The sequence below is a fragment of the Chelonoidis abingdonii genome, chromosome 14, assembly GCF_003597395.2.
Source record: "Chelonoidis abingdonii isolate Lonesome George chromosome 14, CheloAbing_2.0, whole genome shotgun sequence".
Taxonomy (NCBI): domain Eukaryota; kingdom Metazoa; phylum Chordata; order Testudines; family Testudinidae; genus Chelonoidis; species Chelonoidis abingdonii.
In genome coordinates, this window is record NC_133782.1 from 27,275,720 (window position 1) to 27,293,625 (window position 17,906).

The following is a 17,906-nucleotide window of genomic DNA, read 5'->3' on the forward strand; positions in this document are numbered from 1 at the left end:
TCCTTTGAATCCAGGGAATGCAGCCAGATAGCAGGGTGAGAAGTGCTTTTGATCAATGTGCACATGCTTGGAGGGGGGAGGGGACGGAGGGAGAACGCACACACAGCATGTGTAGCACTCCCAGGGGAGCGGTGCTAAGTTTGCTGGGTTTCATTCACACTGGGGATCTATCATTACTATTACAGCTTATCTTTATTACCATCGCTGTCGGGAAACCCTGTCCTGGGCCAGCACCTCATTGTGCTAGGTGCTGTACAAACACAGGTCTGTATCCCAAAGATTTTACAATTTGTGTACAAGACAAGATGCTGGAAGTGAAATTGGCTAAGAGTAGCCTACCCTGAACAATTCCTTTTCTAATTCTCCTTGCCGCTTACACAATCAATTCTTGTGGACATTTATTGAGTCATCCCTTTGTCATCCTTAGGCCATGCTGCCAACAAAACTGCTGCGCTTTTAAGTTCTCTGTTGGTATGTCTACACTGCAAAAAAAGCCTTGTGCCCATGAGTCACAGAGCCCAGGTCAACTGACTCAGGCTCCCGGGGCTTGTACTATGAGGCTAAAATTAGTAATGTAGACATTTCTACTCGGGCTGGAGGCTGGGTTCTGAGACTCCCCCTTTGCCAGATTTCAGAGCCTGGGTGGGACCCTTGATACTGCTATTTTTAGCCCCGTAGTGCAAGCCCCGGTCAGTTGACCCAGGCTGTTAGACTTGCTGCTGTTTTGTTTTGTAATGTAGACATACCCTGAGTGGCGTATGGTATAGCATAGGTCTCCCAGGGGCTCACAAAGGTACAGCTGAGCCTGGAGCCCTCGTCTGTGAATGATGCATAGCCGCCAAATTTTGTGCAGATTCACACATGCCATTTATGCAAGTGACTGAATGGGCTAATTTGGGTATTTGCAAGCAATTTACCTGTATTCATAAACTTCATCTTATGGTCAACACACCCTGCCCCAAGCAATGACGTGGCCAGGATGAGGAGCTGCACAAAACTTGGCAGCTGTGGTACAGTAGGTGGAAGGGTGTGTGGCTTGGGGAGAGGTGCTGAACGGTGCCTGGAGGCAGCCTGGGAGGTAGCTGGGCAGGTGTGGGAGGCTGCGGGGGTGGTTGAATACTGGGACACCTGCAGCGAGTGATGGGGTAGCGGTGGGTGCTTGGCCTCTGGGTGCTGGGTGTTGGAGGGTAGCTCAGTGGGCAAGTCTGACAAGGAAGCTGGGGGATGGCTGGGAGGTAGTGGAATGAATGACCCCTGGGGCATCTCTGGTGCACGGTTGGTAGCTGCAGATGCGGGGTAAGTTGGAGCTGGGTGTCAGGCTGGCTGTGGGTGCTGGGTTGGAGACCCTGGGAGGTAGCTGAATAGGTGGTTGCTGGGGCATTGCGGGTGGGGGTGGGGTGCTTCGGAGTACTGGGCGTTTGGGTGATGGAGTAGATGGGAATGGCAGAGTAGCTGGAGCTGCAGGGGTAGCCGTAGGGGTGAACATATGCTGGCTGCCTTCTTAGGAGTGAGTACTGTGGTGCCTGGGGTATGTTTACTGATGCTCTGTGATGGGGGAACCAATGCAGCTTGTCGGCAGGGTGAGGTTGCCTAGGGCCAGTATTGGGTCCCTTACTTCGTGCTGCTGTCTCCTCCCACCTCCTTTTTCCTGGTGGTGATCCAGCAGGATGACGACAGCGAGGAGAAGCATACAGCTCATATGACTGCAAGGAGCCTTCCCCCAGCAAAGCTGGAAGCGTGAGAAACTACTGATCTGTGGGAACAGGATGGGACTGGCTGCCATATGCATGAGTGTCACTAGAGCAGCCCGGCTGATGCCAGCGAGGTTTGGCAGGAAACTAAATCTTGAAACATTTGTGTCTTTAGACTAAATTTGTCAGGATCGAGTTAAATTTCTATTCTTATTTTTTTCCATTATTTATATAGCGCAAAAAGTGTGCTAGGTAATGTACGGATAAATAAGGATACACGGCCCCACCCCGAGGAACTTACCGCCCAAATAAAGAGCTTACAGTAACGCGCAAGTAGCTGAATTTCAAGTTAACTTGTACATAGAATCATTTTCAGGAGCTCCAGGCAAGCTGCAGAGCTAATAAACGCAGAAAAAGCAGTGCCTAGGCTATACTTACAAAATATGGCTGCACAAGAACATATGAGAGTCATAGACAGAACCAAATGCAAAATGGGGTTGTCCGAACATGTAAGCCCTAAATCTGCCCTCTTGAGAACTTGGAGGGTGGGCATTCTGACTGGGGGACTCTCACTGGCCAAAAGGCTTTCGATGGCATGTGTCCAAACCCTTTGTTTGGTGGCCTTCAGAGTGCTTAGTTTTGCCAGACCTATTGAATCGAAGGCCTGTAATACTTCGCACCATTGGGTTTCGAGTATAGTGCCAGGCTCATCTACTCAATGAAGCATTTGTCTGACCTTGGGCTAAGGTTATGGAGGTTTGTTTCATCTTGTGGGGTGGGATACAAGGGTTGGTTGGTATTGCAGCACCACTGAGCCTATGGGAGGTCGATGTTTCATTCATGTCAATAGACACATATAGTACATTATGAAATAAATTAAAACAAATGGGCCTGAATTTTCCACTGCCTTGTGCAGTCACTTATCCATGTGCAAAAGTGGGTGGGAAACATGACTGAATCACAGTGGATGCATTTTATACCCACTGAAACATGATCTATTGGAGAGGGGCTTGAAAGGTGCCAGGGGGATAAGCAGAATACTGTAGCAGCTCAGACAAGAATGGCAGACACCGAAGCACTGATATTACATGCAGAATATCGGAGCTTTTCAACAGCATTTAATACAGCTTCTTTGGTGCTAATTCCCGTTCTTGTCTGAACAATGGTGGCAGGAAAGACCCTGCTCTCCAGGAAGGGGTGTTTCATTCATAGAGTGCCTGCAGTATTTCCTGCAAATCCAGGACGGTCATTATGGGAAATGGGCCAGGCTGTTCAGAAAGCAGTGCACCTGGGTGACCCCCTAAGGATGGAGGTACCAATCTGATCAAACATAACAACAGATCTGAACCTTCATCTCCCACTCAAACTTCGAGTCTTTTTCGAGGCTTGAAATTGTTTTAATTGGTGCTTCTGGTCTCAGCCAGAGATAAAAATCCCAAAACGAACTGGGCCAGATCCTGAGCTGATGTAATCAGCATAGCTCTGCTGAAGCTCTGCCAGTTTACCTCAGCGGAGCATCGGGCTCAGAGACAGTGGCTGTTAAATTAACAGTGTTGCCAATTCTCACGCGTTATCATGAGTCTGGTAATAGTGCTATTTCTTAGCATGTCTTGTGATTAGGTGAGATTCTCAGCTTTCATTGGGAAAAAAGAAATGTGTAGCCCTCGTGGCTGCAGAGAAAAGCTTGAAACGTGACCTGAGTGCATCTTCAAAATTAAAAAAAAAGAAAAAAAAGAGGAAAATAAACAGAGCCCCCAAGTTTTCGTCGTTGTTTCTGTTTTACAATCTCATGATTTTAAGCCAATCTCATGATTCTGGGGGTTTGACCTGTGTGGTTTTTGAACACTTGGGGTTGGCAGTACTGGAAACTTGCCAAGAATGATTGCTCTTGCTTTGACTTCCAGGCGCATTTCTACGTCATATCAGCCTGAGTGTAAGTTTAGAGAACCAAAGATCTGATTTCTTTGAGATGTCGTTTCACTTTTGTAGGTGAATCGAGATGGTCCTGAACCTCAACCCACCCCAATTTTGCCCCCCACCACTAAAAAATAAAATATTACAAACCCTTTGAAGAGGCAGCACTCAGACAATTCCCAGTCAATGCTCCTCCCCCTGAGCGTGGCTCAGTGTATTGTGACATGAGAAGATCGGGGGAAGTGGGAGGGACCGCTCATAGAAAAAGAGGAGAAGGGGCAGGGAAGGGGACGGTGGCTGGACGTGGCAACCAAGACAAGCTAAGTGGTGCTGGTGGTGGGCACAGATCACCTGTCCTGTGCCGCCCTGCACCTTGTTGTCAGTTTCTCTCTATCTATGGAGGTCTAGGAATGGGCATGGATGGCACAAGGAGGTGACTGAATTTCACCGGCAATTAGTCCTTCCCAGCTGTGCCAGATGAGGCATTCACCCCTGGCGAGAAAGCAGGTGGTGATAGCATTGCTGCTCTCTGCCAGAGGCAGGAGGCTATATCATCTGCCTGGGGCTCTACAGACATATGCCCGTGGAACGTGAAAGCCAGGAGAGGCTATTAATTAACATCTGCCAGGTGCCTTCCCTGTCTACCCCTGCTCACCTGTTGGGGAGAGGCTTTGGGGGCTATTTGAGCAGCTGCAACCTCCCCTTTTTGGAAGCCCCCTTTGGGGGCTATTTGAGCAGCTACCAGACAGGGACTCTGGCCCACTGTCTTATGGGACTACACTTCCTTTTCTACATAGCCTGCTGTGTGTGAATTTGCAGGATTCCCATGGTCCCCAGATAAGGAAGGGGAGTGAGCTGGAGTCTGAAGAACTGTCAGCTGAGTTCTGGATGCAGAAAGCTTGTTAGTGGGGATGAGGTAAGAGAGAGACAGTTTTCAATTCCTAGGTGGAGCATGCAGTGCTGCCAGCTATAACAATCATCCTTTCAGTTGCAGGCTGATCTGATCCATGGGGAAGTCGTTGAGTGAGAAGAGTAACTAGGGAACCCTGGAATGTCCCAATTTGTGAGTCACTTCTCTGCTCTGACCTCCCTGCAGGAAGCATGGCTGGGCAACTTTTGCCTATTTGTAATAAATTCTATGTAATGGTTACTTCCGATGCATGAATGACCTCCCTCTCCCAACAGGATCTTGTCCATGCAACTGTGAGTTCTGGTGACCATCGGGGTGACATCTGGAATGGGAGTAAGTGACACTGCAGCTGCATTTCACCTCTGACTTTCAATTCTCCTTCTGCTTTGAAGGGAAGACTCATGAAAAGCAGTTTCCATTGCAGGCCAAAATTTACCTGCTTGAACAAACTCAAGATGGACTTTCACTGGGTAAATAACAACGCAGCCTCTTTAAAACTTATCCAGCATTCAAGTTTTTATTTCAGATTGTCATACTCAAATCAGATCAAGGTGAGGATGGCTTTCAAATTTCTTATACTAGGTGTCTAGCACTGTTGGTGCCCTCAGCACAACCCCCGCTTGCTGGAGGGTCAGAAATGCCAATTTTTGATTAAGAATGTTGTCTGCAGCTCCAATTCTCAGTTTGTACCTGGTGACAAGAGCTCCTCAGCATGTGGCATTTCAGAGCAATGTGCAAAATAAGGATGCAGCTGGGGATGGTTTGTCTCAGGCAACTGGTAATAGGCTAGAGTAAAGCTTGTCAGTGTGGGGGAGACAGAACTTTCTCTGGGTATGGTTCAAGACTGTGGCATGAACTCCCTCTAGAATTAGGGACCATCACAACTCTCACCACTTTCCTTTCCAAGGCCAAGTGCATTTCTTTGACCTTGCCTTCTGTCACATCAATACAGAGCAACAGGTATATTTATTTTTTTAAAAAGCAACTACCAGAACAAGACGCTCCCCTGCACATGCTTCTCCCTCTGGGGAGAGGACGAGAGAACAAACAACCTGTGACGGATGTGCAGTCACTTTTCTTGATGAACGGCTGGAAGAAGCTCAGAGGCTATGGTGACAAACTTGTATAGGGACTTATATAGAACAGAATAGAAGAATAAAGACTTTCACATCTGTCTGTCACTGGCAGAAGCACTACCCTAGACCAGCTGGTGGCATTTCAATCAGTTGGTCAGAGCAGGTCAGCATGACTTAAAACACAAGTGGCTGCTAGGGCCTTTACTACACTAGGGCTCCCATGGCTGCTATGGCACCATCAGTAAAACTACAACAGGCAGGTCTCCAGTGGAAGTTTTTAAAGAAAAAATTGACACCTGCAAGAGGAAACATGGTCCAATGGGCAGGCCTGGGACTCAGGAGAACGAGTTTCTATTCCTGGCTCTGCCACTTCGCAAATGGCAAGAGGGGATAGCCAAGGCCAGATTAATGAGCCAGGAGGCAGCTTTGGAAGAGTCTTGGTGTAAATCTGAAATGCCACCAGCAAATGATCGAAGTGGCAACTGATTTACAATGTGGTCCATAGCTTGTGACTGCTGTCCAGTCACATTATGTGTTGTCTCTCCTCTTCCAGAGGTATAGGAGATGACAGCACTTGCCATGTTATGTTCTGAAATGGTTCAGTATAGGCCATTGCTTCCAGCGTAGGCTGAAACCTGGAAGTTATTTTGAGGGGTCAGCAATTAGGTGTTTGTTTGAGATATTAGCATTATCCCAGAATTCTTTCCAGTGCGCTTGGGATTGAAGAGGATGCTTTAAGAGCTTTAGCCTCATCCCAAGAAGGCTTGGGGGATTTCAGATGTGTCTTTGGAAAGTTCTGGAGATGCTCAAGAATTGGTACATCCACATCAGCCATGGTTCCATTGTAGTCGCAGGCTATGTGCATGTGTATCTCCAGATTTTGGGTTGGGGTATATGTGCCAGAATGGACAACAATTGGATGGGTGTTCATTTATATGTTCCAGGTGTAATACTCATCACAGCATTGAGCTGCTTGTCCGGAAAACTGGTATGTGAGCTGCCTGCTCAGACTGGTGTGCAATATTTAGCAGGCAGGTACACCAGTCAAGAGTTGCTATTTGAAGTGTGTGTGCATTGGCAGCCCATATTGTGTGTGTGAGTTTTTGGACAAGGGTAGTCCTTGCTTTTACTTTTTCACATCTTTAGAAGTCAGACTTCTATCCAAGGTTACACTCAAGTACTTCAGGGCTCATTTCAGACTGCTGACTGAGAAAGGAGACATGAAGTGGTTCCTTGACAGCTTTGTTGTTTCGGTGAAAGGCTATTAGCAGGGTTTCGGAGGCACTGGGATGGAGTTTCCAGTACTGAGGTTGGTGGAGAGGATGTTGCTGATGGTGGTAAGGTCTTTGCCTTGTGGCACAACAGCAACACCACTGGCACAGATGAATTTATGCCAAGTTTTATCAGGTAAGTTGCTAATGTAGAGATGTCAAATAGTGAAGGAGCCAGCACAGATTCTTGAAGTAGACTATCACAGAGGTTGCATACTTTGCTGATATACCCACTGAACAGGAAATGGTATCTATGGTTGCTCAACATAGTGGCCAGGAGTCGTATAGTGCTATGGCATCTGATAGCCTTTGATGCCTTGAGCGATAGCCCATATCTCCATACCATGTTGTACACAGTGGAGAAATCTATCAGCACGGGTCCAGTTTTTAGATTCCATCTGAAGCTAGCCTCAGTGTGACCAGTAATGGTGAGAACCTAATCGCAGAAACTTCGTCCCAGTTTGAAACCAGCCTATTGCTTTGGCAGGATGGCCTCAAACATAGGAGTGAGAAGGCCAGTGAAACCCTATCCATTAACTGGTGAATTATGGAGAGGAGTGATATTGGGCCACAGCTGGTTTCCCATGTTTGTGATGTCAGTGACTATCACCTCACACCAGTATTTTGGGATCTTTTCGGTCAAAAATATGGCAGTGAATACATCTGCCAACTATTCTCTTCTCTTTGCTTCCAAATTCTTGAGGAATTTGGGATATATCATCCTTGCCAGAAGCTTTCTCATTTTTAGTGATGATGTGGTGATTATTTCTTCTCTAGTGTCTGGGGCTGAGAGTGAAGTGCCGAGGCTTTGTCAGACATTCGAAAGTGCTCTCTCTGAACCTTCTGTCCAGTTAGTTTGTCAGTTCTGGTCGCTGAATTCCAAAGAAGGTGTGAGGTGATAGCATTAGCCATCATTTTCGATTGATGGTATTTTGGTCGGTCAGCAACTCCAAGCACATGGAGGACTGCCCAAGCTTTGCGACTGCAATGAGTGAAGTCAAGACCCTCCACTGTCTCATTCCATCTTCTCAGGCACACAGAGTTCAACGCTTCTATTAGTGCTTTTGCTGCATCCGGATCACTGCTCTTCTCACACTTTTTAAAGAGTGCCTCTGTCTCCGGCTGCCAGCAAGGAGTGCAGACCTCGCCATAGCCACGAGAAATGTGTTTCACAGCTGCTTTGATAAGAAGGTGAACAAGGTCATAATATTTTAGGAAAAACTAGATATGGTGCATCCTGTCTTTAACTGCTGTGGTACATGCAACCAGGGCTTTGGAGCTGTGCTCTGGCTCCGCTCCAGCTCCAGGCAAAAACCTGCAGCTTCATTGCTCCGGAGCTGCTCTGCGCTCCAGCTCTGGGCTCTGCTCCAAAGCCCTGCATGCAACCCAGTTTGCTTTGCAGAAATTCTAGCACCATTTCAGCATTGATTCAAACAGCAGAACTCCGCAGCTGACCTGCATAATGGTGGAGTGGTGTTGGCTGCATGGAAAGTTTCCAAGCACTGTTTGTAAAGCTTGCAGGGGGATATCAATATTGTCCTTCATCAGAAAACAGAGGGCTGGGTTTTGTTTAGTGGCTGAGTGAAAATTCCCTACTTGTTTAGGGTTGTAAAGAAGGTAGACATCTACAAATGAGGCCCAGTTTGTGAGTTGCTCACCAGCTGTATCATTTCTGCTATAGCCCCATTGCGAGTGGTGGCTATTAAAGTCACCAGGGTACACAGGTGGGTGGGGAAAAGATGGTGATGTGGGCTCCTGCCATTCAAGATTTGGAGGCTTGTTATGGTCAGTCGGTTCTCTGATTCTTATTGCAGCAATAGAGTTTCCCCTCGTCTTGGATTCCTCCAGGACTGCAACATTTTTAGGACCAGGGCTGATGGATGTGGCAAGGCTGTACCTCGTGTTGTTCATAGTGCAATGAGTTCATAGTCATACATTTAGTATCTTTCAGCTTGCTCCGACTCCGCAGCATAAGTTTCTTGTAGAACAGCAACATCAATGTTAGTCACCTAAGAACTCATCAAAGATAGTCACCCTTAGTATGCAACAGATTGTCCACATTATGTTGATCTACACATAGAGCGGATCCTGCAGTTCCTCAAGGCTGCTCCTGAAAAGGACTCTTAACAAATGTCACAGGACAGGACAACAGCCTTCATGTGGGGCTCTGTTGCATGTTATTGGCTAACATAATGCGTTTTGCTGACCTGCTGTATGATTGTCTCTGCCACTGATCTCCTATATTACCTTGGGTGAGTCACTTTACTTATCTGTATCCGTGTTTCCCATCCCACCCTTTCTCAGTTTAGTTTCTGAGCAGTTCAGGACAGCTCACTTGATGTATGTAGAGTGCCTAGCACAACAGAGCCCTGATCTGAGTTTGGGCGTCTAGGTGTGACCAGAATATAAATAATAATAACAAGGCCTATTGCTTCTATGACTTATAAACTCTATTGCCCACCCACTGTGATAAATAAAATAAAATAAATACAGATAGATTCTAAATGACACACACATGGATTGAGAACATCTATTTTTCTCCAGGCAAACTCCCTGACAGATGTAGAATGAATTGCATATGCTATGCAGAGGTTATTTAACATCAGCTACAGTAAAGAAATGTATTAAAGGAAGACATGTGATTGTTCATGGGCCTGTGCTTTCAGATCTCCCCTCTAACAGCTTCTGCAGCTGCAGCTCATGACACGAGTTTGTGCCTTGACAACAAGGAGGAGAAAGAGGACATGAGAACTCCTTACCCAGCGTCTGCCCAGCAAGTATTCGTCCATTCTCCCCCAGGACAGCAGCCCGTGCATGCCTCTCATTTGAGTACTGTACGAACGCATAGCCCTTGTGAACGGAGCAGCCCACCACTCTGCCATACTTGGAGAAAATGGTCTCCACATCTGATTTCTTGACGACGGCTGTGTTGAGATTCCCAATGAAGACTCTGGAGTTGATGGACTTGGGGTCGTTCTTGTTTGTGATGTTGCTTGTCTGCACCTTCAATGACATCTTGAACACCTGGGAAAACAAGTCAGGAGAGTCAGGAAGGGTGTGACATGCTAGAGGGAACAACATGAATGTAATAAAAATGGGGGGCAGAGAGAGAAGGAGTTTGGGATTACAACCCTTGGTCACACTGCAAACCGATAAACAACTCCACCACTTCATGCAGCAGTTTGTGGGGACTGCAGGTGCCCCCAGATCCATGGCTGAAATAACAGCTGCAGAAGGAAGAGGCTATGCTGCAGTTCTGCACCTCGGAATTGCATTTGAGGGGTTTGCATGTGACAACCCCGCCACCTGGTCCCACCCATGTAAACTTTGATTACTCCAGTTCCCTGTGGGTGGAGTAGATTGTCCCTATGCCATTCCTTTCACCCAGTTCTGGTCTTTCTCATTCAATGGAAACGTCAGCCTATTGTCTGCAGTGGATATTTTGCTGAGCTGCTGTAGAACTACACTATTCAGCAGGATGCTTTTGTCTGCCACATAGACTGCACCTGAAAATGCATAGTAGTACTGTAAGCTATTCTCAATATGCAATGCGGTGCCTGCCTTGGAACACCATTGGACATGTAAGATTCACATTTCCCACTATCTCTCCTGACTCATACATTATTCACTTTCCCAGATCAATCTGAACAGCTTTGTACTTTGCATTAGAAAGCCAAACAGAGCAGGCAGCCAGACTTTACCTTTCATTTTCTTTTCTACAACACAAAGTCAACATAACCAGTGCCAGCTCAGCGCTGAGCTGGTGTCACTAAAACCAATATCAGGGTATGGCTCATTTTTCCTCCAGTGCAAGTGTTTACAGAAGTCTGAAGTAGACTCTGAGGCCACGTCTATACGACGCGCCGTATCGGCGCGTTACAATCGATTGCTCGGGGATCGATATATCGCGTCTCATCTAGACGCGATATATCGATCCCTGAGCGCACTTACATCGATTCCAGAACTCCACCAAAACCAACGGAGTTCCGGAATCGACATGGCGAGCCGCGCACATCGATCCCGCGCGGTGAAGACGGGTGAGTAGATCGATTTTAGATAATCGATTTCAGCTACGCTATTCTCGTAGCTGAAATTGCGTATCTAAAATCGATTTTCACGCGTCGTGTAGACACGGCCTGAGTGCATCCGAAAAAGCACTGAACGCCTGCAGCTCTCACTGGAGTTGACTGAGTTCTGGTTATTCAATGCTTCTCAGGATCAGGGATTAAAAATCAGTCACCTAGGCCTGTGCCAGGAATATTTCAATTTGCTCCAGAGTGAGATTGTTTTGTGTGTAAGATCCTGCAAGTGTCATTTCCTAGACTAAAGGTTTGATACTAGTTATCAGAGCTACAAGCTATAATCTGGGCATTTTAGATAAAACGTATCCGTCATCTGACTCACTTTCTTTCATCTATAAAGACTATACAGGGACATCAGGAGGTTCCTCTGGCTTTTGGTAACCACGGGAACAGGGTCTGTGATGTTGTGAATACCTCCTCACGATGTCTGTGTGTGTCCTGATTTAGTTTTTCTTCACTTTACTTTGCATATTTGATGGTTTATAAATTATTTAAAATAAAAATAACAATAATTAAAAATAATGAAAGATCTCATTGCAGGATTCTGTTGCCCTGCACTCTGAGTCTGATTTCAAGTCACTTAAAGAAAAAGTCACTGCAGCTTTTCCACAACTAGCTCAAAATGAAACTCCAAGGGTTGGTTTCTGAGTGCTCTCAAAGGGATGCTCTGGAGAGGAGGGGGCTGTGACCTCGCCCTCTCATGCATCTATGGAGGGGCCACTTATTTAGGTCCCTACATGTGGGTTTTTGCAGGCAAACGTTAAACTGTCCATTCTCCTTTGGCATAATTCCTTTCTGCCATGCGATCCCTGCCCTGAGTCCTCACGTGCTGAACAGAGTGAAGTTAAGTGCTCCACTCTCGGATCCTGTAGCTGGAATAATACACAGGCATTCCATACCACAGCTGGAATCGCTCAGCAGAGCAAATTATGAGATTTGACCACATACTCACTGTGTGCTGAAATCCCCTTGGATTCTCCTAATTGACTCAGCTACCAGGTGAGTCCTGCCAGTCACACAGACTATCCAATGCAGGTTTTGCACAGTATTTAAATGTCTCTGGAGGCACAACTAGGACTAGATTGTGTCATCTAGGCACAGACCTGAACTGAGGGTGTGAAACCTGCTCTCTAAGGCCCCGTCTAGACTACGCGCGAAAATCGATTTTAGATACGCAATTTCAGCTACGAGAATAGCGTAGCTGAAATCGAATATCTAAAATCGATTTACTCACCCGTCTTCACCGCGCGGGATCGATGTGCGCGGCTCGCCATGTCGAATCCGGAACTCCGTTTGTTTTGGTGTAGTTCCGGAATCGATCTAAGCGCGCTCTGGGATCGATATATCCCGTCTAGACCAGACGCGATATATCGAACCCCGAGCAATCGATTTTAACGCGCCAAAACGGTGCGTAGTGTAGATGTAGCCTAAGGCATTCCCAGCCAGCTCTGTGGCTGATGTGAAGGGGAGGGAACAGGGCAGTGGACCCTCCTCCTTCCCCATCCAATTTGCAGTGATGTGAGTCTGCACGCCCTGAAGTGGAGAGACTCTGCTTGTTACAAGCCCCTGTGTGACGTGTGCAACAGACAGGAGCCACCTCTCTCCACAAGGGTCAGTCTTAACCTGACCCAGAGGAGTCAGACACCTCTGCACAATGTATTAAATGTCCATCAGTGAGTTCAGTTGCTTCTCATAGCACAGGGGCCAGTCTTTTTCCCTTTCCGAATCCTGTGAATGTAAAACTGTCTGAGTCCCGATTCCTAGCCAGGTGAAATATAAGAGTTAGCTAGTAATCCAGTTGTGCGTATGTTATTTGGGTAAAGCGCACACCAGCATCACACCAGGCATTCTCCACACCGTGACAGTTCCTTCACTGCTTGCTCGCGTTCTTGTAAGGAGCTCAGATACCAAAATGATGATCATGGTATAAAGACAAAAATAGACAGACAGAAAGCATGGTGTATATGGGGATAAATAGACAGACAGTAATGTGTATATGGGGAAAGACAGATAGATAGATTTTTACATTTATCCATATTTTTTGCATCATAAAGAGAACCCCTCCCCCAGTGGATATAAGTAGCTGCCTGGGAAAAAATACAGGAACTGAACATATTTGCACACTCTTGTAATACATCCCAGTGACTTGGCTGATAGGGCAGTCTGCTTGGAAGCCAAAACTACTGGTTGTAGTAAATAATTTGTGAATTCAAAGGATAGATGGTAGAACAGGGATTGGCAACCTTTGGCATGCGGCCTGCCAGGGTAAGCACACTGGCCAGCCGGGTCAGTTTGTTTATCTGCCGCATCCGCAGGTTCAGCCAATCGCAGCTCCCACTGGCCGTGGTTCGCTGCTCCAGGCCAATGGGGGTGGCAGGAAGCGGCGGCCAGTACATCCCTCGGCCCTCGCCACTTGCCAAAGGTTGCCTATCCCTGTGGTAGAATTTAGACTATAATGGGGTTATTGGTTTATTTTGGTTTCCCATCCCGTCAGTCGTGGCCCCTTTGAAATTTGATTTGGTTTGGATTTCATTGAACACAAACTGCAACCCAGTCAAAAATGCCTGGCATCAGCTGAATTCATAACAAGTTTTGCATGGTTTTGAAATCACAGCTCAGCCCCTTGTCGCTCTGGCCCCAAATCAGCAGGCTGCTGAAGCATCTGAGTAGGGAAAGTTAGGCATGTGCTTAAATTTATGCTGAATCAAGACTGATGCCCTGGGTCTCGATTTGCCTTACAAAGCTTTGGCTGAGTTTGTCATGAGACCTGGGATGTTTGGCTTGCTTTGGGGGTTTGTAATATATATTTTGCAAAGTTCTACTCTGAATTTTCTTGAGGCTAGAAACAAGTCCCTGTGATGAGCCCAGTTAGCTAACTACCCTCACACACAGGCCATGGGCTGGGGCTGCCTGATAGTCTGCAATGCTCTTTTTGATTTGGGGTGAACATGTCACTGATTCATCTGTTGCTTCCCCAGCACATCTGCATCGGGTGCCATGTCCTCATTACAATCTCTGTCTCAGATATTCTTGAATTTCAGCATTTGATATATTTCCATTCTGTCTTGTCAGCCTTATTCCTGTGACACCCTGTATGGAGCGGAGCCATTTCTCGCTCCAGGAGCTTCTCTTTTCATCTGGCTCTGAGCTGATTGATTGCAAACCCCTCCTGGTCACTTGTAAAAAGCCCCAGTGAATTTGTTGGCCTTCACTCAGTTCCTGGTGAATTATAGCTCATACCACAAAACAACAGCTTTCTTCTTGCAGGTCCAGACAAGTAGCAATTTCAGCTACATAAAAATGTGCAGCATGGAATAAAAACAATACCACAATGTTGCTTCACTGGCTAATGGGTTTTGGTCACCAAGGGTGAAATTCACCCGTCTGCAAAGGGTAGCATGAGGCCTAGGCACCATGTTCTTGAGCTAAGTGTGAATAGGCCTCGTGTGGATGCTCCGCATAAGGGTGAATTTCATCCTAAAGAAACCGTGATTGATGCACTTCCCTGACATTAGGCTACCTGTGAGTGAGGGTTTGTGGAAAGCGGTTACCATAGTCTACTGCTGTTCAGTGGCCCACCTGGAAGGAGTTGGTGACTGAAGTTTGTTTCCCAGTGGGTAGGTGTTAACAGCAGTTGTCACCGCTTGCCTCGCAGTGCCAGTCTCCTCAGAAAGATCAAGAGTTCAATGTGCCATGGACCTCTGAAATCCTCTCCCAGCCCAAGAGTTGGTCCCTCCACAGCAGGACTCAGGCAGGTTGGGGGGGATGGAGTCGATATAAGATTATATGGCAGCTGCCTGTGCTGTTCCTGCCCTGAGGACTCCAGTCTCCAGAGATGTCAGTTTTGCACCCTGCAGAGTTTTGCCAACACTAAATACATTTAGAAAAAATGAAAAATGGTCTTAAAAAGGAAAGCCAGTTCCCAACAAGCACAGAGCAAGCAGACCCTCTGTACATCATCACGCTCAGTGTCATAGAGTGGGGATCGTGTCTCCCCAGATTGCAGGGTTCAGAGGCTGTCTGTGAGGGAGAGGACTCTGCCCCAGCCATGGGAGAACTGCTGCTGGCTATATTGTGCTTACCAGGATTCTAGTCTAGCACTTAGGGTTTCAGTGAGATGCTCTGGTGGGGAATCTAGTTCAATATTGAAATCCATTTTTATTCATAAATCAAAGCTTTACAAATAATATAGAAAAGCTTTTACCTGCTGGTATTTAATGAAAGTTCTAGGGCCCCGTTTGTAAAGTGATCTCAGTCCAGCTCCTGCCATTACGGCTGTATCTTTAATGCACGGCAAGCACCTTTTAAAAATGTTTATATTGCTCAAAATAAATAAAAGTCAGCGCTTGCACCCAGGGTTTTGCACTTGCAATCAGCCAGGAGCTCAGTTTTGTGGCTGCAGATGATGACATTTAGGTGTCAAACTCCCTGTTCTGCTGCCTCAGGCAGTCTGATGTTTCTCTAGTCCTGCTTTTACATTTCAGTGGCAGAGCTTGTGAATTCAATCTCCCTAAATGCCTAGCGCAGAAACTAGCCGAGTTGTCGATGAACAGCAGGTGTCACTGTTACCTTGGGAACAGACAGGCTGTCAGCCACTCAGTGACTTGGCTATTAACTAACTCCAACCCATTTTCCATAACCCTAAGCCATGCTGCTCCGATTTCCTTGCCCGTGGTATTCCAGAGACAGCAGCTGAGAAAAGGACTCATCTCTCAAAACAAGGGGGAAGGCTGAATTGACAGCTCTGTGAAATTAAATCTCTAGTCCTGCTCTATCTGCCTGACATCACGCCTGTTGCGGGTGGTTGCTGAGCACATAAAAAGATGACAGCAGTCTGGTGATAGCCTGATTTTTCTCTCCTTCTTTCCAGAAGCAGGTTTGATTTTGGGGAACATATTACTGCAGGTTTCATACATATTGTATGCTACTTCCATGGGAAAAGCTAGCTCAGAGAGATGGAACATGAAATCTCTGTCTCAGAATTTCACTTTAGAGTTCGGAGGAGAGGAAATGTACCCTTGCTGCGTGTGCCAGACTGGTGATTTTACACGGACATAGCCCCTTTCCTCCCAAAGCACTTTCCAAACCAAACGCACTGCTACAAATGAGACATCAACCTCCGCTGAAATGCAGCTGCCTCTGCCAAAATGCAGCACCTGCTTAGCAGAGCCCACCAGCTCCACACGGTCACGCTTCCTTCTTCTTCCTATGTTGACAAACACTCCTGACCTAGCCCTTTAATTTTAAAAGCACAAAGGAAGAGACGGTCCAGTCCTTTCGTCATTTAAAACCGTATTATACCAAGGCTTGGAAATATGGCATAAGGAACAATCCTTTACTGGGAGCAGTGGGAGGCACTTGGTGGCTTAATACATCATTTCCTCCTTTACCCTCTATGATTCTATTAACTCAACACTAAGATTGGAAACACTATACCTGCTAGATTCCACTTTTGACAAGCTGGACATGGTTTGGGTTTGCTATGATTACATTTCTCTTTTCACTCTTGGAGCTTAAAATATCCAAAGGTTTGTTTTCTTTAAGAACATAAGAGTGGCCATACTGGGTCTGACCAAAGGTCCATCTAGCCCAGAATCCTGTCTTCCAACAGTGGCCAATGCCAGGTGCCCCAGAGGGAATGAACAGAACAGGTAATCATCAAATAATCCATCCCGTCACCCATTCCCAGCTTCTGGCAAACAGAGGTTAGGGACACTATCCCTGCCTATCCTGGCTAATAGCCATGGACCTATCCTCCATGAACGTATCTAGTTCTTTTTTGAACCCCATTATAGTCTTGGTCATCACAACATGCACTGGCAAATAGTTCCACAGGTCGACTGGGCGTTGTGTGAAGAAACACTTCCTTTTGTTTGTTTAAACCTGCTGCTTACTCATTTCATTTGGTGCCCCCTACTTCTTGTGTTATGATAAGGAGTAAATAACACTTCCTTATTTACTTTCTCCACACAAGTCATGATTTTATAGACCTCTATCATATCCCCCCTCAGTCATCCAAGCTGAAAAGTTCCAGTCTTATTAATTTCTCCTTATATGGAAACTGTTCCATACCCCTAATCATTTTTGTTGCCCTTTTCTGAACCGTTTCCAATTGCAATATATCTTTTTTGAGATGGGGCGACCACAACTGCATGCATATTTAAAATGTGGGCATACCATGAATTTATATAGAGGCAATATGGTATTTTCTGTCTCATTATTTATCCCTTTGCTATAATTCCCCAACATTGGAGAGAGGGACGAGCTTTTGAGCTTACGCAGAGGTGTCAAAGTTCTCACAGTGCTTTACTCAGGATATCATCAGCACAGCAGACTTGGGGAAACTGAGGAATAGAGACTTTAAGGGCCAAACTTTTCAAGTGCTCATCAATTCTGGGGGCCCAGTTTGAGATATCTAGGGCCTGCTTTTCAGATCGTGCTGAGCAGCCACTGAGGCTCCTTTGGAAAATTTGGGTCCTCAGGCCTTCTCCTGCTTCTGCTGCCTTCCAAATCGAATGCTTGGAGTCCTGGAATACACCCCGTTGTCTTTACTCTTTGCATACTCCAGGCTTAGAGCCTGATTCTGATTTCACTTAAACCAGCACGAAACTGGAGTCAATGGAGTTACTTTTGACTTACCCCATGTATGTGAGAGGAAAACCAGTCCCTAGGGTGAAGAATTTGAATTCACTTAGTTCTCCACTATCGGCTGGCGCTCTGCCTGTGAACTGTAGGTTTTAGCTCCTCTGCCCTAAGCAAAGCAGGGCTTGGTTATTAGCCATCATCTAGGATTCCTGGAGAATTGAAGGGAAGATGCTGATACTTCTCTCAGTGATTCGGACTAGTTAGTCGATCAGCCTTTTTTTGCCTCTGGCCTCTGATAAAAGGTCCTGCCTTAGGAAAATGCCTTTGGCAACTGCAGGGAGAGAAAGAGTTTTCCCCACATGCCAGAAATCCCAAGG

The 17,906-nt window shown here is 46.5% G+C and overlaps 1 protein-coding gene across 4 annotated transcripts in view; it reads right to left on the reverse strand.

The window, feature by feature from the left end:
* Nucleotides 1–17,906, reverse strand: part of RALY (RALY heterogeneous nuclear ribonucleoprotein) — a 313,721-nt gene that overhangs the window by 30,478 nt on the left and 265,337 nt on the right. For all 4 annotated transcript variants that reach the window (XM_075072316.1, XM_075072313.1, XM_075072315.1 and 1 more), the window contains exon 3: nt 9,622–9,886. In XM_075072316.1, the coding sequence (XP_074928417.1) occupies nt 9,622–9,877 (256 nt within the window). In that variant the 5' untranslated portion in view covers nt 9,878–9,886. The remainder of the gene's footprint in view (nt 1–9,621; nt 9,887–17,906) is intronic.